The sequence below is a fragment of the Myotis myotis genome, unplaced genomic scaffold (assembly GCF_014108235.1).
Source record: "Myotis myotis isolate mMyoMyo1 unplaced genomic scaffold, mMyoMyo1.p scaffold_m19_p_10, whole genome shotgun sequence".
NCBI lineage: Eukaryota > Metazoa > Chordata > Mammalia > Chiroptera > Vespertilionidae > Myotis > Myotis myotis.
In genome coordinates this window covers 14,634,940-14,656,680 of record NW_023416314.1, presented here as the reverse complement: position 1 = coordinate 14,656,680, position 21,741 = coordinate 14,634,940, and the positions used below count along the sequence as shown (strand labels likewise).

The 21,741-nt window shown below is 41.8% G+C and overlaps 1 protein-coding gene and 1 non-coding gene across 2 annotated transcripts in view; one reads left to right on the top strand and one right to left on the bottom strand.

The window, feature by feature from the left end:
- CUNH11orf53 (chromosome unknown C11orf53 homolog) overlaps positions 1 to 21,741 on the bottom strand; it is a 44,352-nt gene that overhangs the window by 10,990 nt on the left and 11,621 nt on the right. Inside the window, exon 3 of the mRNA XM_036323981.1 lies at positions 14,760 to 14,869. Coding sequence (XP_036179874.1) covers positions 14,760 to 14,869 — 110 coding nt within the window. The remainder of the gene's footprint in view (positions 1 to 14,759; positions 14,870 to 21,741) is intronic.
- On the top strand, positions 20,090 to 20,287 carry LOC118665607. Its single transcript, XR_004970703.1, has one exon. It is a non-coding gene; the product is annotated as a U4atac minor spliceosomal RNA (small nuclear RNA).

Below are 21,741 nucleotides of genomic sequence, written 5' to 3'. Positions count from 1 at the left end.
TTTTTAGAGAGAGTAGAAGGGAGGAAGGGATAAGAGAGACAGAGAGAAACATTGTTGTGAGAAGACACACCGATTGGTTGCATCCTGCACGCACCCAGACCAAGGCTGAGGATTGAACCTGCAAACCAGGTACCCCAGGTATGTGCCCTTGACTGGGAATCGAACCTGGGACCCTTTGGTGCACTGGCCAATGTTTTAGGCACTGAGCCACACTGGCCTGAGCTACCTTTGTTGTTTCAAGTGCTGCCTTCTAACTTCCTCTTAAGAAAGTCACTTGAGCCTCCTGGATATTGAGTGACAGCGTGGAAGTGAATCCAGGCCCTCCTGCTGACAGCTAGCATATGCCAGACATGTGAAGGAGCCCTGTTGGACTTCAGCTAAACACAGCTGCATGAGTGAGGCCCAGGGGAACCTGCAGAGAAACTTCCAGCACACCCACAGGAATGTGAGAAACCAGAACAATTATTATCAATTATTCAGGTTCCAGTGGGTTCTCAGGGAACTGATACAGACACACCCAGAAAATAGATCATGGTTCAGGTGCATGGCCCATGCTCTACAGACTGTAGAAGTCGAAAGGGGAGAAATCAACTGGCTGAGGATTTGGACACTGAAGGATGAGAGGATGCAGCCAGGAGAAAGGAAGCTCCCAGCCCCAAGGGATTTTGTGAACCAAGCCCACAGGTGGGAATCACACCCACCTTCTATTCTTTAAGAGAGTATAAGCAAGTTGGCTTTTCAGGAGCAGAAGTTTCACTGAATTGATTAAATGAAAATGTATTGTGTGCCTACTACGTGACAGGATTGTGGTAATTTCCAGGAGTACAGAGATGAATAAGGCATGGGTCCTGTTCTTTGGGAGCATGTCATTTCATAAGGAGCACAGTATACGTAAATAAAAGTGAGGGTTGAAAGGACTAGCATTTCATGAATACGTCATGCTAGACTCTAAGTCAAACACTTTACATATATTAATGTGTGTTTCACCTTTTTAGTAACAACTAACATTTGTGTGCTTTACATGTCTTGCACTACCCTAGATAATTTACATGCATTATCTCATTAAACCTGTACCATTAACCAATGAAATAGATTGTTGTAAGTTATCATCTCAGATTATATATTGGAAAACTATTAAATAGTATAATGAACTTGTCCAAGATCACAAAGCTAGTAAGTGACACAGGCTGGATTCCAATCTAGGTTGATTATAACCATGATTTAGTGTAGATAGGGGTGAGGGGTTGGGTGGAGGTAAGAATGAAGGGAGGGAGGGAGGTGGACTGCTGTGTTGAGGGAAGGAGACTGAACACATCATACTGCAGATTATATTTGATCCCAGATTTGAAGGATGAAAGGAAACGAATAAGCAGATAGAATAAGTGGTGTTATAGCTGGGGACCAGAGTGGGGCTCGAACGTGTGGGCAGCAAGTCCCAGATAAGAATGTGTGCAGGAAGTGTGCAGACAGAAAAGCTGAGGAGAAGCTGCAGGGGGGTGGAGGAGCTAGGCCAGAAAGAACCTTTGATCCATGTCAAGGAACTTGGTCTTTGTTTGGTAGCAGGCAATGTCCCTGACAAGCTTTTAGCAGTGTGGACATGGTGAAAGTGGCATTCTAAGTAATTTAATCTGGGGGTGAAACTGACAGGTCAGGGATGGTTTGGGGGTGAGTTTTAAGTGATGTGCTTAAGGCTTCCAAATGTATAGAATGAAATGAAGACTAAAATACATTTAAATTTTCTCTTGGGGAAAGGAATTTACTGTGAAAACCTCAGTTTATGCCTTTTGTAATAGTGCATGCAAATATCTAACATTGATTTCAATCTTCATTAACTTGTTGGTGCAGCAACTTAATTTCTTTATAATATAACTAGAGGCCCGATGCACAAAATTTGTGCAAGAGTAGGCCTTCCTTACCCCGACTGCCAGCATGGGCTTCCCTCTGGCACCCAGGACCCGGGCTTCCCTCACAGCCCCAGCTTTGTCTGGAAGGTCATCCAGAAGGATGTCCGGAAGGACATCTGGTCTAATTAGCATATTACGCTTTTGTTATTATAGATAACATAACAAAATTCTGGGAGATTACACATGAAACTCAGAGTGGTGAGACCTGGGAAGTAGGAGGGGATGAGGGGTAGGGGTCCGTAGACTTCTGTTTATACTTTTTACTGTTTGAAATTTTACCATGCATCACTTTTGTAATTAAAACAACTAGCTAATAAAAGCTAAAAAAATATAATTTAGGTTTTATATCTTTATCGTAAATCACAATTTCCTAATAAAACGATGATTCCAAATGTCTGAAATTTCTGGTACATGAACTATTTTATATCCTTTGGAAAGCTAATGCAATTACAGAATTCCAACTCTCTGACAACTTCTTGAAATTTTGCTGTTAAAACTCTCCTGTTTGGCACAAAATTATACCCAGACTGTCTCCGTGAGGAAGTAATTTCTGTTGCCTAAGTTACAAAATGAAGCACATTTTTTTTTTTATCCCTGGGCCTTCATGTGCCCTTGGATGCTTTTTGCATTTCTGTAGCTAGATTAGAACAAGAACCACGGGGATGCATGATGGTAGGTGGTCCTGTACGCTTTGGCCAGAACTGAATCTGCAGACGGCAGCCCCGCCAACGGACTTGCCGTGGCTCTTGTGCTGCAAAACATGGCTATTTCTGTGAGCTGTGCAAAAGAATTCACCACCAGGAAATGTTTGGAATTTCATGACATTAAAAAAAAAAATGACAGAACCAACAGAACAGCTGAAAAAATAAGTTGCCTGTAAAAGGTTCGCCTTTGTTATTATTTTAAAAATTTTCTGCAATTGTGAAGGAGCAGGTGGTGGGGTAGAGAACACAGAGAGCCCTGGAACTGTGGTTTAGTTCTCTAAATAGGGCAGGATAGTGGGCTAATTGAAGTCAGACAGGGGGCCACTCTGAAAGCCTTAGACAAAGCATCCGTTCAAATGAATAGCACAGATATAATGCGTACCTCTGTATTCAAACATTGGCATTTTGAGTTTATAAGGCATTGCCTGCTCAGAAAATGTTTTGTTTTTGTGTGTGTGTGTGTGTGTGTTTTAGGTTCTTTCTAGGTTCATGAAGGGAGTACGCTGGCAATGTTAACAAGCAATATGCAAAGCACTGTGCTCTGGGAATGAGCAAAAAGGTGTACTAGGGTAAACATTGATTCCCTTTATCAATAGCCTTGCAAATGTTACAGATAAATGGATCCCTCCTCTGGCAATTCAGAAAAAAAAAAAGCAGGAAGGGCAAATGCGATGGACTTATTAGCGAAAAAGAATAATTTCCCTAAGAGATTTAGTAACTAAACACAAAGAGTTAAGGTACTGCTAAAAATAAGAAAAAGAAAAATCACATAAGAGAAATAATGCCCAGCACAGCAAGACATGCTGGGCCATGTGACGACCGTTTGCTGTACCCAGGCAAGCATGAAAATCTCACCAACGCTGGAAAACATTGTAGCATGGGTTTAGTTTATGAGTCTTGAAGAGATGATAAATGGTTTTTATGGTAAATTTTAAGAAATCAGAGGAGAGCATGAATATTTCTTACAATAGCCGTGGTACAGACATTTTTTGTACTCACATGTCCTCAGAGCTTTGGGATGCCTGCTAACCAGAAATTGAATATAACATGTGTGTGCTCTGTTCTTAGCTTTGGTAGTATAGGGATGTCTGCAATGGCTGTGCTTTCTCCCTGGAATTTATGTATGGCCAACTCCTACATTTAAGGCATGGATAATCAGTTAGTTTATTTACACCAGGCTATTTACACTCTGCTTCTTCCGGCCTTTTTATTGTTGTTTAGCACCACCATACATAGCACACTATATACATTGACCAAGTGTTAGCAGGGTTCGGAGGGTATAGCTTGATTAAAATTAAATTTTGATATTAGTATATATGTAGGCTTTCATGTCTTTTGTATGGAATACAAAAAGTTGGCTTTGTACTTAAGAATGGAATCCATTGGTGGTCCCCATCTCCTCATCTTTTCTCATACTTTCATAAGAAGGGAAGAGCATAAAGATATTACCCTCCTTTTCCTTCATGGCTATTGCATTTATTAAGAATATGCATATGATCAGTTAGTGTATAAAACATGAGAGAATGCTGGGCACCACAAAGGTTGGGAGAGCATCTAAGAGGTGGATCACCAGAGACAGCAGGTAAAAGCTATCAGCTCTGTGGGCTCAGGGATCTCTTCCAACCCGCAGAGGAAACTGATGTGCTTTCTGCCTTTGCAGCAGGAGAAGTGGCATCTTACACCCAGTCTCAAGAGTGGGTCTCCCAGGTCAGCTGGGCAATATTCAGAAAAAAAATCTCCCCTCATTAAAAAGCACAGCAGAAAAGGTCAGTGCCAAACGGGTTGGGTGAGGTAGGCCCTAGAGATCTACAGGAGGATAGCAAAGAGGCTTCTAGGTCAGTGTGGTATGTTTTCCTATTTTACAGAGAAGGCCAGGTGCCATGGAAAGCCCAAGAGATTAGGGGTCCAGCAGTGGTGGGGAATGACACAGAGGAACTATATTTTGAAAGCAGGTTCTGATGGCACTAGAGAATAGTTCTAGACAGAACTATGAACTTGCATGTAGATATCTGAGTATCATAGGAATGAAAGGCTTTGGCTCTGATTTGAGCTGGGTGTGGCATCATCTGAGCAGCCTGCAGAATCACTACAGGGTGGGCAGGGAGACAGACATGAGGTGGAGAGGGAGCCAGAGTCATGAATGTGACCATCAGGTATGGAATGTGAAGAATCAGATGAGCACTGAGCATGGGAGCTAAGCAAAGTGGCTATTCCAAAGCCAGTCCTGCCTTGGGTCAGAACTGTAAATTTAAGAAGGCAGCACATTAGGTAAAATAAAGACCTTGGAGTCCAAAAAACCCTGGGTCCAAATCTAAGCTTCACTGCTTTCTATGAGGCTTAGTTTCCACATCTGAAAACAGAAGTGTCGCCCTCTCAAGAGAGTTGTGCTTCTTGTTGATAAATGAGATGTATTTAGAACTACATAAATGAAAATATTTGTAAAATCCCAATTAGGAGCCCAGCAGTAAATGATGGCTATTATTACTGATGTTCTTTTTACCTCAGAGAGAATTGAAGTGATGGAAGGGGACCCAGGATTTATCTCTCTTAGAAGAATAATGGGGTTCAGCTTAGCTTGGAGATTGGGGGTGGGGGTGCCAGTGGATGGAATATGTTCTGAGGTAGGGAAAACTATAAAGTCGGGATGAGAAAGAGCTGTACCCAGTAGGGAGGAGGGGAAACACTAAGTACCAGTTCCATCCCATCTATACCACTCGTAAGATTATAAGATCTTTTGTCATTGAGGAAATGTAGGTTCAAAAAAATAACATTATTTAAGTCAACAAATTGGTAGCAAATCCTGACCAAAATGTTAAGACTTTTATTTTCTTCTTCCTGCCATTTGAAGTTGGAGTTTCCTGAAAACTCCATGATTGGGAGGTATAATACTTTGTTTGTTATCCAAGACTGGTTAAGTCTTTGGATGTTGGCAACTGCATAATGAGAGCAGGTGGATTTACATTAATGAAATGCACCAAGCGGGAGCTTCGGTTCTGGCCATCTTGTCTTTCAGAACGGATGAGGGTGAAATTGCTGAGTCTGAATACAAAATAAAGGTGCTAACTGTGGCTTCTACCGTCTTATTGTTTCATTCCTCACTGTGAATCCATGTTTCCAACCTAAAAAGTCATCCAGTGGCCTTTCTAATGGCCTGACTTACTCTATGATGTTAGAATCTATAGTAATGGAAACAGGAGTATCTAACTGCAAAGATTGCTATTCAGAGCTGGCCACAGTCTTGGGGGTATCTACCTGTGTGCACCAGACTTTCCCTGTAATGTTAGCAAGTGCTACCATGTTCCAGGGACTGTAAACACCATGAAAGTGGCCATTTATTGAGCACTTATAACATGTCACAGCTATACCAAGAGCTTTGTATACATTATCTAATTTAATTTTCATGGCAACTTTATGGTGGTATCACTATCCCCATTGACATAGGAGGAAACTGAGGCCCAGAGAAGTTAGACAATTTTCACACATTAGAATCAGATCCTCAGTCTGTCTGTGTCCTAAATACGAGCTCTTCACCATTCTATCACACTGCCATTCCTCTTGGCTGGAGACTCCAAAAGGAACAAATAGAAATAGAAAGACATTAGCCATTTGGGGGGAGGGGTTTAAAAAAAATAGTCATAATGCAATGTAGTAAGTATTTTAGCAGATAGATAGGCTGGAGTCTCTGGGAGTAGAAGGAGACTCTGGGAGACCTTAGCAAGCAAGACTAGCACTGAATTTGGAAGGGTCATGGACCAGGTCAGGTCTCTCAACCTTCTCTTTCAGTTCATGCTGCACACCAAATTGGCCCATCCACCTCATGTCACAGACAGAGTGCCACCTCTCTGTCTAGACCACCTGTGTTCTGTTTGGACTTCATCCCTCCTCACCACTCACTTGAGCTATCTTCTTCTTTCAAAGCCTAGGTCAAGGCTCATCTTCTTCTGAGAAGTCTTTTTCATGTATAATTCCTTCTCCCACAGCTCTTCAGGGCAATCAATCTTACATCCCTTTGAATTCTAACGTTCTTTGCGGTAATTAATAGCAAAAGCATCAATTGAACGCATACCATGTGCTAAGCCCTTAACAAAAATTAAATATAACTCTTATGATAACCTTGCAAGGCAGATATTGCCTTCCTTCAACAGCAAGATCAAGTCATTGTACAGTTGGCAAATGGCAGATCTGGGACCTGAATTCAGGTCATCTGGATCCCGAGCCCAAACTCTGCCCCCAACTATGCCGTCTGTGTCATAGATGGTGAACTTCAGGCACCCTGAGTGCTGTAGGTTCCCAGACAAACGAGTGATCGCAAGCATCAGCTCAAAGATGCTTCAACTTGGCTATGAGCTAGTTCTCAGAGACTCAGATCTATTTAAAATCCTAAACAGTGAAACGGGAACATTTGAAACATGAATAACAATAATAAAGAAGATAAAGAAATGGGATGAACTCTTAAAAGTTTGAGTATTAAAATTGAATACTGAAACGGGAGAGACACAACTGTCAACTTTTAGAGAGAAGCTCAGAGAGAAGAGAAAAGTTGCCTGAGACCACCGATAGCCAGAGGAGTGGTTCAAACGGATGGAGCAAGGGGCAATTTATCATGTCTTGGGTGCATTTTCCAAAGCGTTAGGGAAGTCAAAGAAACTTTGGGATGCTGCAATATACAGTTCCCAATTGTGTATGTTTTTATTTTTTACATTTCTCAAGAAGTCCAAATGCAAATCACAGATACGCACATCACCATGTTTACACTCGGTGGTGACTGAAATGTGCCTGTGATTGGTGCCATAAAACAGCAGCTGGACATTAAACTAAACAAACCTCTATAGGCAGACAGGCAGTTATTAAGCATGGAGCTGGGCAATGCACATCTGTTCCACAATTAGAGTTTATCTCAACACGACCAAACACTTTCAGTTACTCTAGGCCATAAATGCAGTATACAGCACCCATTTGCCGTCTGTTCCTCCAAATTTCCCACCAATGTGTATGCTTGTCATCTTCTTTCTGTGTGTGCATTGATTTCCTTCCAAAAATAGGAAAGATTTTAATCAAGGCGCCCAGCCGACAATATGGCCAGATCTTATATGTTCTTGATGTGGAGGTTTTAGTAGCTCATATAAATGTAAGGATTTGGGAAAATATAGAAAAAGGAAGTAATTATTAGTAATTGTGATTTGGAAAGTAAACACTTGAGGCTGATATAAAAGAATCATGTCAGGTGGAGATAGTTAAATTTTAGGCTGTAAATGTATAATATGTATAATTCAAGGTTGATAGAATATAAATATATTTCCACTTGGGATATATCTCTTCAATATTTTCCTCAGTTCAGAACTTCCAAAACAACTAGAAATCTTCACTTATTTTTCCTTATGTTTATGTACAATATTAAGTTAAAATAACTTTCATAGCTATTTCCTTGTTGTTCCTCACTATAGCATTCTGATAAATGAGCAGAGAATGAGCTATTAGGGTGTCCATAAACAAACAAAATATAAATAAAAATTGAGCATCAGACCATGGTTCCCAGGCCCATTTATTTTTATTTTTTGTTAATCCTCATCTGAGGATATTTTTTCCATTGATTTTTTTTTTTTTTTTTAGAGAGAGAGAGTGGAAGGGGGTGAGGGAGAAAGAGAAAGACAAAGAGAGAGAGAAATAGAGAGAGAGAGAGAGAGAGAGAGAGAGAGAGAGAGAGAGAGGAAGAGAGAAACATCAATGTGAGAGAGACACATGTGGCCCGACTAGGGCCAGGGATTGAACCAGCAACCCAAGTATGTGGCTAGGAATCAAACCCAAGACCCTCCAGTGCATGGGCCAATGCTCTAAACACTGAGCAATGCTGCCTGGGCCCTAAGCACATTTTAATCTCCCCCAACTGCATTGTATTCCCACTTTCCATGACTTAATTTTAATTCCAAACTGGTTTTAATTTTCTACTCAGCAAGTTTAAGAATTTTCACCTCATGCCAGCTGTTGTATACCCAATGATTTTAAATGAATATTTATGATATTTTAAGAAAAACTTGATTAGAAAACTCAATAGCTTGGAAATTGTTCACTGAATTTCAAACCAAATGAAAAGTGGTGGTTATTAGCCTTAGTGCTTCTTTTTCTTGTTATTCCTTTTCCCTCTTTACTATAAGTAACTGAGAGTTCACTGAATTTTGTGACATTATTAAAATCTCTCAGTGATTAGCCTTTATGGATCTCAATGAAAATAGTGTAACTGAAAAAAATGCAACCTAAACCTACATCAAAATTCATATATATATATATATATGTATATATATATATATATATATATATGTATATATATATATATATGTATGTATGTATATATATACATACATGTTGGTGAATGGTTCATATTTTAAATATTCTGGTAGAAGATCTAGCAGTGTAGTAAGGAATAACAGAAAAATTTGAGAAAGAAAGAGAAAAGCCCTTATTTAAAAGCAGATATCCCCGGTAACAGTGTGAAACCACACGATTGTGGCTGCAGTGTACGCGAGTGGTTTTAAGTGCAGTCTTTGGTGAAAGTTTTTGTTTTTTTTTGATGGGAGGGATTTTTCCCCCTTTGATTCCTCCTGTAAAGATGTGAAAAACATCTCATAGTATCACAAACAGATGCTCTTAGGGAAATTGTGGTAAAGCCAGATCTACACAACCTGTGTAAACTTATCAAAGCGTTGGCTGGAAGAGCAGAGCAGCAATTTGAACTTCTAAAAGATACTTATCAGGGGACACAGTGCCATAATATATGTGTATTAGCTTCCTAGGGCTACTGGTAAAAAATTACCACAAACTGGGTGGTTTTAAAAGACTGAAATGTATTCTTTCACAGTTCTGGAGGCCAGAAGTCCAAATGAAGGTGTCAGCAGCGCTGTCCTCCATATAGGCCTCTAGGGGAGAACACATTCTTTGCCTTGTCCGGATTTTGATGGCTGCCTGCATTCTGTGACTTGTGGCTGCATGACTCCAACCTCTGCCTCTGTCTCTTCTGTGTGTCTCCTCCTTCATGTGTGTGTGTCTCTCTCAAACTCATTCTTACAAGAACACACGTGACTGCATTTAGGGCCCACCTGGTAATCCAGGGTTTCACCTTTCAAGATCCTTAACTTAATCACTTATTTTGCCCCATAAGGCAACATTCACAGATGCCAGGGATATGACATAAGATATTTTGGGGTCCACTTCTGGCCTAACACAATATGTATGATAGGACCTCCCATCTCCTTAAGTTAGCCCTTGACTAGTTATAATCTATCTTGTTAGGAACAAATTTTGAACATGTATAAGGGTGGCTTCCCTATCTAAAATGATTCAAGATATCTGACTCATTGTCACCTAGTGCACTGGAAAGAGAAATAGGAGGTAGTCTTAGTATTACCCATGCAATTAGAGCCCCCAAATGCCTGCCAGTAATGTGATTCTCCATGATTCCTGCTCTTGGGTTTCATTTGCAACAGGGTCAGAAATAGGTCATCAAGAGTGGATTATTAATGAATACAACATCCTTTTTGGGACATACAGATGTTCTAGAATAGTGGTGGAGAAGATGAAAAATGAGCAGGTAGACAATAAAATCAATACGTGAAGACACCTAAAGTTCAAATAACCACATTTCAAGTTTATACGCATTTAACTACCCAAATTTGAAAGGTCATTGAAGTGAAGACAAGAATAAGATACTAGCATTGAGACATTGGGAATATATATAAACTAGTAGCCCGGTGCACGAAATTCATGCACATTAAAAGGGAATTAATTGCCCATCAGCCTGCGGACTCAAGGGTCCCGGTTTCGATTCCGGTCAAGGGCATGTATCTTGGTTGTGGGCACATCCCCAGTGGGGAGTGTGCAGGAGGCAGCTGATGGATGTTTCTCTCTCATCAATGTTTCTAACTCCCTATCCCTCTCCCTTCCTCTCTGTAAAAAATCAATAAAATATATTTTTTTAAAAAAGGGAATTAATTAGCAAACTGGCCACCTGTCGATTCCGCAAGGAAAGGGGCTCCCTCCTCCCTCCTTTCAGGGTCCGGGGTGCAGGAGAATGGGGTTCCTGGCTGGCAGGCCACTGACAGCAAGCTATCCAACAGCGGATTCTGTGAGGAATGGGGCTCCCTCTTTTCTACTGTCAGGATCTGGTTTGAAAGTTGGCCATGCCTCCTTTTGGGCCAGACCCAGAGTTCTACCATGCCGTGGCCTCCACTTCAGCAACCCAGGACTGACTGCTGCTGGGCACTCCTGGTGCTCTGAGGGTGGGTTCTTCCCTCAGGCCACATGGGAAACAGCTGGGGAGGGTGCAGCTTTTGGCAAAACAACCCAGGATTCAGTGGGTCCATGCTCTGAGGGCGAGTTCCTGCCTCAAACCCCACCCTCACTGGAAACAGCTCAGGGGAGGGCGTAGCTGTTGCCAAAACAACCCTTGCAGGACTGACTTCCTTCCGCTTGGTACAGCTTCTGGCTTGATGTTATACCCAAACAGCTCTGGGAAACAGCTGGGGAGGGCTCAGCCCTTGGCAAAGCAACCCAGGATTCAGTGGGTCCATGCTCTGAGGGCGAGTTCCTGCCTCAAACCCTGCCCTCACCAGAAACAGCTCTGGGAAACAGTTCAGGTGAGGGTGCAGCCGTTGGCAAGACAACCCCTGCAGGACTGACTTCCTTCCACTTGGTCTTGGTTCTGGTGGTCGTGATGAACACTACCCAGGGTTTTTATATAAGTAGATGAGGTTAAGGCTGAGTTCATACAGCCCCCACTTATGCCAAAGAATAAATGCATAGTTAGAGCTGGTTTGAAATTTTCTAGTCCTAGAAGTTCTTTTTACATAAATGTATTTTCTTGAGTTTTCATTACCTTTGTTTGATGTACTATGGCCTGAAAGTTTATGTCCTCCCCAAATTCATATGTTGAAATCCTAATGCCCAATAAGATGGTATTAGGAGGTGAGGCCTTTGGGGTGATTAGATCATGAACACAGAGCCCTCAGGAATGGGAGTAGTGCCTTTATAAGAGACCCAAGGGATCCCCAGGCCCCATGTGAGAATACAGGGAGACGTCTACCCCCCAGAAGAGTAGACTTCCAGCCTTGATCTTAGACTTCCAGCCTTCAAACTGTGAGAAATGTTTGCTGTTTAAGCTACCCCTTTTGTGGTATTTTGTTATAGCAGCTGAAATGGACAAAGACAGCATGAGTCAGAGATTTTGCTATTCTCCACATTGATCTTTCCCTTAAAAGGAATATGGAACTAGAAGTCAGAAAACCTGCCACTTGCTAACTGTAGCATAAAAATAATCAATTCCCTTCTCTTATTCTCATCTTTTTAATCTCTAAAATGGGAAACCATGTAAATCTCAATCTTGCAGAATTAATGTGTCGATTAAATGAAATAACACATAAGGAAATGTACTTTAAACAGTCCTTATGTAAACATTGTTATAGTCTTCATATCACATGGCCATACTGCCTGGTCTTTTGTCTTTACCATTCAGCCCAGTGCTTCGTTATATTGTCTTGTATATTTTTAAGTGAATAGGTATTTTTCCTTTCCACCAGCCTATTTGGTGTTTAATGGCACAGACCATGTATTATGCATTTCTTGTAGCCACTTTCACTATAACATTTTCAATGTCACTGGGCCAATTAGCAGTAGTTCAACAAGTTCTTATCTGGGTAAAGATAAGAACTATGGCTGTGGTGTGTGAGGCTTCAATGCTTACTCTTTGCTCCATGGTAAAGTTCTCAAGATATGATATGTAAAGATTCACTCAAAGAACTTGTTAACAATGACCATTTCTTGGCTCCAGCCAAATAACTCTATGTTAGTAGACATGGTAAAAGGACCAGGAATCTTCATTTTCATAAAATAATATAGCTTATTATTAATTATGTTTATATTGTTATAGCTCTTAAAAAGTAACATCAACAAATAAAACACTATTTGATAGTCATAGATATTGAACAAGAAGTCATGTTAGGTCATTTTTAAAAGAAAAATATATTACCATTTGGTCTTTTTTTGTAACTCTGTTGGGTATAGGGCCTTATCATTTGTATATTGACACTAGAATCCCAGTGCACGAAATTTGTGCATGGGGGGTGGATGGGAGGGGTCCCTCAGCTCAGCCTGTACCCTCTTGCAATCTGGGACCTACCGCTGGCTCTTAACTGTTTGCCTCCCTGCCTTCCTGATCTCCCTTATCCACTCTGCCTGCCTGCCTCATCACCCCTAAGCACTTACCTGCCTGCCTCGTCACCCTTAACCACTCTTCCTGCCTGATTACCCCTAACTACTCTCCTGCCTGACTGATCTCCCCTAACTGCCTCTGCCTGCCTGCCTGATTGTCCCTAACCACCTCGGCCTTGGCCCCCATGGCTTCATCCAGAAGGATGTCTGGAAGGTCATTCAGCTGTCCGGTCTAATTAGCATATTACACTTTTATTATTATAGATTGATGACAATTCCAAGGAGTGAGTTACCTCCTCACTCACACTGAGAAGATACAATATCTGCTCCTTGACTATGGTGTTATCTTCACTGTGATCTTTATCTTCCCAATTGACAGTATGCCTGTAACTTTCATCATGTTGCACAATTTTAGCTAGAGTTGTGGCCAAGCAATTTACAGTACTTCCATGAAGCTGTAGTTCATTTACAGTAGATCTGAAATCTCTCTCTCTCTCTCTCTCTCTCTCTCTCTCTCTCTCTCTCTCTCTCTCTCTCTTTCTCTCTCTCTCTCTCCTCTAGATTGGTATGGATAATTTTAACACATGCCCCACACACCCCAGATGATTCTAAGCAGGCGTTATGAGAAACACTGCACTAGGAGCAGACAAGAAGCCCATTATTTTGATTTCTCTTTATCAGCTAAGCTCCATTTGTTGAACTAGAGGAGAGGAGATGGTTTAAAAGAAAAAGAGGCAGAAAATATGGATGGGAGGAAATAGAATCTGGGTTTTCTCATTTAATTTGATTTTGGAGCAGTGTTGGACATGGTGCTGACAGAGCAGACACACTGGGAGACCAGTGCCCACTGTGTGCCAGCCCCTGGGTGCGGTGCTGTCCATGCTTGCTCTGTTATTCCTGGCCATCTGCTCTGTGCCCTGCACCCAGCAATCCCCGACAGATCCTGATGTTTATGTTGTTGTATTTTACCTAATAGATAATGATTATATACTGTCTTGATAACCAAATACTATTTCCATTCTTGAATCACTTTTTGTTTTTTGAGAATTGGTGCCACTACTTAAACATTTTAGGCACAGAGTATATCTACTTATGAAGACACAGTTGGTATATAAGGGTGTTAGAATTAAGCGTGTCTCCTACTAGGATTTTTCTTTAAACTTTTTATTAAATGTATTGGGGTGACTTGGCTAATAAACTTATATAGGTTTAAAATGTACAATTCTATAATACATCACCTGTATACTATCGTGTGTGTTCACCATTCAACCTCAGGTCTCCTTCAGTCAGCATCGGTTTGATCCCCTTTATCCTTTATTACACTCTCACCCCTATTCCCTCCGGTAACCACCGTACTGTTGTCTGTATCTATGAGTTTTGTTTGTTTGTTCGTTGACTTGTTGCTTTCAGTTTTATATCCCACATATGAATGAAATCATATGGTTCTTGACTTTTTCTGTTTGACTTATTTAGATTAACATGATATTCTCAAGATGTATCTATGTTGTTGCAAAAACCAGTATTTCATCTTTTCTTATGGCTGAGTCCTACTAGGATTTTAGAATCTGACTTTGCATGTTACAGAGAGGATTCTTCTAAGTTGTCTCTATCAGGCTTAGAATAACGTGGTTATTTTCACCAACTAAGCCTTTGTTGATTCATGATGGGTTGGGCGGGGGATGAAAAGGCAGAGCACAGTTTCCTCTCACTGCCACCAGCTGTAGTAGTCAGCCAAACAGTGCACAGAGCTCTTGGAATAGCTTGACAGATGTGCCATAGTGTTAATAACAGTAATTATACTGTAAGTGCCAGTAGAAGGAAAGATTTTCAATGGAAAATATCAGACTCAAGAGGTGAGAGGTTGCTGTGTAAATAAAAGAAGAGGGGAGATAACTAATCTTAATATAGGACTTGCCCCCCCCCCCCCCAAGACTTCAGAATGTATGAGACTTACATTAAATCTTGAGTTACTTGTCTGCTTGGATCGTTTTTCTGCCAGCAGATCTTTGACTGTGTGCTTCACTCTCACGCCTTGATATACTCGTTTGCTGTAGTCTCCTGGGACTTAAGCAAATGGAATAGTAACAATCAAATGTGGGTGGAGTAATCAGGTTAACAACTAGAGGGCTGTAGTCAGAAGCTATAATTCTAATGCTGTTTTATTGTTAGCATGATAGACTTGAATTTGAAGTGGCTTCACAGAGGTCATCTAGTCCCATCTCCTGGCCCTGAATGGAAACCCAACCAAGCTCTGATTAAGTGAAAGAAACACCATTCCAACTTCTACACAACAACTCTTCAAAGTGTCTTCTTATTTGTACGCTGGTTTGCCAAGATCTATGTAAGGAAGACTTAAAATTTATGCTTTAAAGCAAGATCAGGGATTGGATGCAACTAGAAATGATGCTTCTTACTGCATGGTGCAAAGGTGGATTTGCATGATTCAGATTACAGAGGGAAAGTATTCCTGCTGGCTCACATTCCTACCTGCTGTGGGTGAGCAGATCAACTGGACTGTTTCAGGAAGATTATGTTTTTTTGTTGTTGTTGTTAATCCTCACCCCAGGATAGGATTCCCATTGATTTTTAGAGAGAGTGGAAGGGAGGGAGGAGAGAGAAAGCCACATCAATTGGTTGCCTCCTACACACACCCTGATCAGAGACTGGGCAAACCTGCAACCCAGGTATGTGTCCTTGTCCGGGAATCAAAACAACAATCATCTGATGAGCAGACCTATGCTCCAACCACTGAGAAACACCAGGCTAGGGCAGGAAGATTATATTATTAAGGAGAAAGTCATTTGTTTCTGTTCACTATACTAATTTATGTATTTTTTTTATTTTTGAAAATACAGTTACACAACATGAAGAGTTGCTGCTTTGAAACTAGGCCAAGGATCAGGGAAGTGTCATTCATTTATTTAAGAATCTTTATTGAGCACTTACCACATGTACTGATCAACCATATTATGGTGCTGGACAAGATACATGCATTATTTCATTTGATCCATTTTACAGATGAAGAAGTTGTGGTCTGGGGCTAAAGTGATTTGTCAAGGTCTCATAGCTACTAATCAGCAGACTTAGTGGCTAGGATCCAGACTGAGGTTAGATTGTAGCTCTAACAACCAGAAAATTTGCTATTTTACCCTGACGAAATTACAGAGTGATAACAGGCTATCGAGAAAATATTCCCCCAAGGTTATGAAATTGGGAACATGGCTTTTGGGGACAGTGAGTTCCTTGTCACTAAGGGTGATCAAACAACGACAGGAGAACCTTTTGCTTGGATGATGATAGAAGTATTTAAGCTCTTAATTGGTGGTTAACTAGAGGAATTATAAGACATTTTTTTAACTCTGAAATTGTTGTTCTGGAGACGGTTTGATGGTTTTGATTCATTGAGGTGTTGCTGGTTTATCAGCAATCTCAGCTGGCTTAGAATTCAGCATCAGTGTATATGGCAGAACATACTAACATATATATGCATTAGGTATATAACCAGAAATATTCTCCAATCTGGTTGAATTTGTAAATAATCTAGCATATATTTGACTTATAAGTAAAATATCATCACAAAGAAGATGAAAGGAAGGAAGGAGGAAACCAAACCCAAACCAGGGGCAGAATGCTGCATTGGTACAAAGGCTGCTGAACTGAGTCAGTGCTATAAAACCACATACTAATCACTGACTTGGGAAAATCACCATCTCTCAGCCTCATGAAGAAGAAATAATCTATAGGTTACAAGACAATGTATTGTTTAATACAAATAAAAGCACACACAATCTGGTCTCAGCAAAACAAAGTTATTTAAGAGTCCCTTGGGTCTAATTTTGAAAGGAGTTGGACTATATATCTTTTTAAAAAAAATTCTTTATTGTTTAAAGTATTACATGAGTCTCTCCCCCCCCCCCCACCCCCATTGACCTCTCCCCCACCATCCCGTCCCCCAGGCACAAGCCCTCCCCCTCCCCCTACTGTCTGTGTCCATTGGTTATGCTCATATGCATGCATAAAAGTCCTTTGGTTGATCTCTTACTCTCCTCCCCGCCCCCCACCGCCTTCCATCATAGATTGTAAAGTCTGTTAGATGCTTCTATGTCTCTGGTTCTATTTCTGTTCATCAGTTTATGTTGTTCATTATATTCCACAAATGAGTGAGATCATGTGTATTTATCTTTCTCTGACTGGCTTATTTCGCTTAGCATAATGCTCTCTAGTTCCATCCATGCTGTTGCAAATGGAGAAAATAAACAAATGGGACTACATCAAAATGAAAAGCTTCTGTACAGCAAAAGAAACCATCACCAAAACAACAAGAAAGCCCACTGCCTGGCAGAATATATTTGTCAATGTTATCTCCGATAAGGGTTTAATCTCCAAAATTTACAGGGAACTCATACAACTTAACAAAAGGAAGATAAACAATCCAATCAAAATATGGGCAAAGGACCGAAATAGACACTTTTCAAAAGAGGACATTCAAAAGGCTGAGAGACATATGAAAACATGCTCAAAGTCACTATTCATCCGAGAGATGCAAATCAAAACAACAATGAGGTACCATCTCACACCTGTCAGGATGGCTATCATCAACAAATCAACAAACGACAAGTGCTGGAGAGGATGTGGAGAAGAAGGAACCCTCTTGCACTGCTGGTGGGAATGCAAACTGGTGCAGCCATTTTGGAAAGCAATATGGTGTTTCCTCAAAAAATTAAAAATGGAACTCTCATTTGACCCAGTGATCCCACTTCTAGGAATGTATCCCAGGAAAACAGAAACACCAATCAAAAAGGATATATGCACCCCTATGTTCATAGCAGCACAATTTACAATAGCTAAGATTTGGAAACAGTCTAAGTGCTCATCAGAAGACGAGTGGATTGGAAAACTGTGGTACATCTACACAATGGAATTCTACACTGCTGTAAAAAATTCTTACTATTTGCAACAGCATGGATGGGACTATATATCTTTTAATTAAAGAGGCTTAAAGAATGTCTTTCAAATCAGCCTCAAATTTAAAGTTTAATGACCTTATGATTTTTTTCAAAGGAACGTAAGTATTGTTCCTAAAATTATATGTGATGACTTATCCTATATAATAAAAGGGTAATATGCAAATTGACCCTAACAGCAGAACAACTGGGAATGACCGGGCACTATGACACACACTGACCACCAGAGGGCAGACGCTCAATGCAGGAGCTGCCCCCTGGTGGTCAGTGCGCTCTCACATGGGGAGCTCTGCTCAGCCACAAGCCAGGCTGATGGCTGCCAGCACAGTAGTGATGGCGGGAGCCTCTCCCGCCTCCTCAGCAGCGCTAAGGATGTCCGACTGCAGCTTAGGCCTGCTCCCCGCTGTCAAGTGGACATCCCCTGAGGGCTCCCGGGCTGCCAGAGGGATGTCTGACTGCTATCTTAGGCCCAATCCCCCTGGGAGCGGGCCTAAGCCAGCAGGTGGACATCCCCCAAGGTGTCCCTGACTGTGAGAGGGCACAGGCCAGGCTGAGGGACCCCCCCGAGTGCACAAATTTTTGTGCACCAGGCCTCTAGTCTTTTAGAAAAGCCTAAGACTGTATTTACTCATTAAATATTTATTGAATATTTTCTGTGTCAGGCATTTCAGAACAGGACATGCAAAAGAACATGCTATCAAGTGGGAGGAGAAAAATACTAAAAAAGTAATTATAATGAAAATGCACTAAGTACAACAAGAGAAATATACTTAAGATACTCAGATAAACACAGAATGTGTCACTTCCTTGTGAGTGTGGGAGGGTGTTAGGGAAGGCAAGGTGACACCTGAGCTGAGGTAAGGGGTGTGTGGTGATGGCAAAATGGGCAAGAACATTTAGGCATAGAGACAGCATGGGCAATGGCCTGGAAGCAAGAATACAGAGGTGTGTGAGGGAGGATGTGGCAAGAAGTGAGCCTGGGGAACTAAAATGAGTAGGGCTCTGTCATGAAGTTTCTTGTATGTGAAGGAGTTTGGACTTCATCCTATTCAACACAGAGCCATTGCAGGCTTTTAAGCATGGGTGTATTGTGGTTAGATTTGCATTTTAGATGGACTTTTCTGGAAGCTATGTGAAGAATGGACTTAAGAATCACAAAACCACAAGGAAATCAGGCAGGGGGTTTCTAGAATAATTCGGGCAAGAGGTGATGGGGTCTGAGCAGCGGTAGATAGGAGGGCAAGCAGCAGACAGATCTGGCAATTATTTGTATGTGGGAGGGAAAGGAGAGGGAAGATCCAAGGGTAATTCTCAAGTTTCCATCATGGGGTTGGTCTAAGTACAGAAGGCCCAGAGCCATCATGATGTTGATGGTAATGAAACCAGGAAAGAGGATGAAATCTCTTGGGGGAGTGTTTAAAAGTTAGAGTCACATGATCGCCCACATAGAAACAATATGTGTCTGGCATATGGGAATAAGCAGGCCAGGCTGTTGCTGAGGGCTGAGAGGATCAATATCCTGGGAACCCCCGTAACACTGCCGGGAGCCGGTCCATCCTTGCTGTTTCAAGGGACCTGGCATATATGGCATACTGTTCTTAATATGTTTGCTCACCTTCTTGGCACTATGTGTTTTAACCAAGGTCTCTGAGAAAGGTTGTTTCCCCAGGTAGGGATTTTCCCCTGAAGTTAGGGAGGGAATAAAACCTCTTAAGTAAGTGCCAGGCGGGTAATTAATCACTTTAACTACGAACAATCATGCTTAAGCTACATAATCTTTACTCCCTGGAATGGAGATAAGAAACGCCCTAACCTTTGGAATAGAGATTGATAGGATTGGAATCAACTGGTATAAATACAGATGTAAGAAGACAGAACTTAGAAGACAGAACCTACATGGCAAAAGATCCTGGACTGAACCTGACTATAGAACATGGCAAGAGAACCTGACTAGAACCTGGTGACTGAACCTGGCTGGAGAACCTAACCAGAACCTGGCTGAAGAACCTGGCTACAGAATCTGGTGGCCAAACCTGGCTGGGGAACCTGGGGAACCTGGCTGGAGAACCTATCAAGAGAACATGGACACAGAACCTGGCTGGAGATCCTAACCAGGACTTCGCTGGAGATCCTGAACAGAACTTGGCTGGAGATCCTGGCTAGAGATCCTGGCTAGGCTGCTGATCAACTGAACGCTGTCTCCGTGTCATTCCTTCTTCGCCGACTCCGTTCACACCTTTGGGAACCCCTGGACCTGCTGGGGTTGGATCCCAGCATAACACCAATTCCTAAAACATTGGACTAAATGGTTAAAGATGGAACCATCCTTTTCTTGGGGTTGTGCTACTGTCCAATGAACATCTAGTGAGGACAATACTGCTAATGCCTAAGATAGATAGATAGATAGATAGATAGATAGATAGATAGATAGATGCTTAAAGATGGTCCCGTGGAACATCCTCATTTGAAGGGTTATCAGAGGAGGAGAAAACCCAATGAAGAAGAAATGGTTGGAGAAGAACCAGGTCAAACCAGGGGAATAAGGTATCACAGAATTTAGAGGGGGGAGATTTTAAGAAAGAAGGGAAAGGTATGAGATGCAACAGAGTGATCCAGGAAGATAGAGACAGCAAGGCATCCTTTCAATGCAGTGGTTGGTGTTAGACTTCCCCAATGGCAATTTTGGGAGAGTAGGGTAGTTAGAACCTTGTTCCATGATACCTCTAACCTCATTTCCTAATACTCTCCTCCTTACAGGTAATAATGTCAAGAGAAGAGGTAGAGACAGGGAGGGAAATGACTTTTTGAAGTTTGAATGAGAAAGGGAAACAAGAGATTGGATGATAACTAGAGAACACTATAGGGTCAAGGAGACATTTGTTTATGTTTTTATATCTATTTATGTACTTACTAGAGGCCCAATGCACGAAATTCATGCAAGAGTAGGCCTTCCTTCCCTGACTGCTGGCACTAGCTTCCCTCAGGCACCCAGGACCCAGGCTTCCCTCCGGCTGCCGGCAGGCATCCGGGACCCAACCTGGGCTTCCCTCACAGCCTCGGCTTCTTCCGGAAGGTTGTCCAGAAGGACATCCAGTCTAATTAGCATATGACACTTTTATTATTATAGATGGGTGGCAGAGATTAGAGGATATTAAAGTAGGACAAAAGAAAGGACTAAAGATTTAGGAAAAGAGGGAGAAAATGATGGAAGGACGTTTTGAAAAAGAAGCAAGAAATTGGGGTCAAGGGCACAAGTTGGTTCTCAACCTCTGAGACTGGAGTAAAGAAAGGGGAGGGGTGGTATGCTCAATGACCAAGGCACCTCTACTCTAGTGCCCCTGAAGCAGCCTGGTGTAGGAGAACAACTCAAGTACTAAATGTCACAAGAAGGCAGGGGTCAAAGTCAGATAGACAAGCCTAAGTGAGAATGCACCCAGTAATCCTCCAAGTGTGGTCTCTGCACCAGCAGCAAGGGCATCAGCCAGAAGCTGGGACGTGCAGGTTCTCAGGGTCTCCTCCAGATGAACGAATCAGAAACTTTAGCGGTGGGGCCCCAGAAATCCATTGTTTAATGAGTCCTCCTGGTGATTCTGATGAGAACCACAGGCATACATAAGAGTAAGGACTTTGGATAAGGTTCCTGCGGAGGTGGGGGCCAACTCTAACAGAGGCATCCTTGCTAAGCATAAAGGTTGATGACTGGTTGATGGCAGGTGTGGGCTAAGGTCTGAGAGGAGGAGGTAGAAGCTGAAGAGGTCCAGGCTGGATCCTTTGTGTGTTTGCAGAGTCTTGGCTTCACTTTTTTTCTGAAGGCTTTTTAATTGCTGATTTTAATCTGAATGATCTACTTATGCTTTATGTGTATGCCAAAAAGCCTAGGGGAATTACACCTATTCTAAATAAGTTTAACAAATAACCACATAGCAATGAATAGAGGGATAAAGTTCATGGGATGGTAAACAACCAGATCAA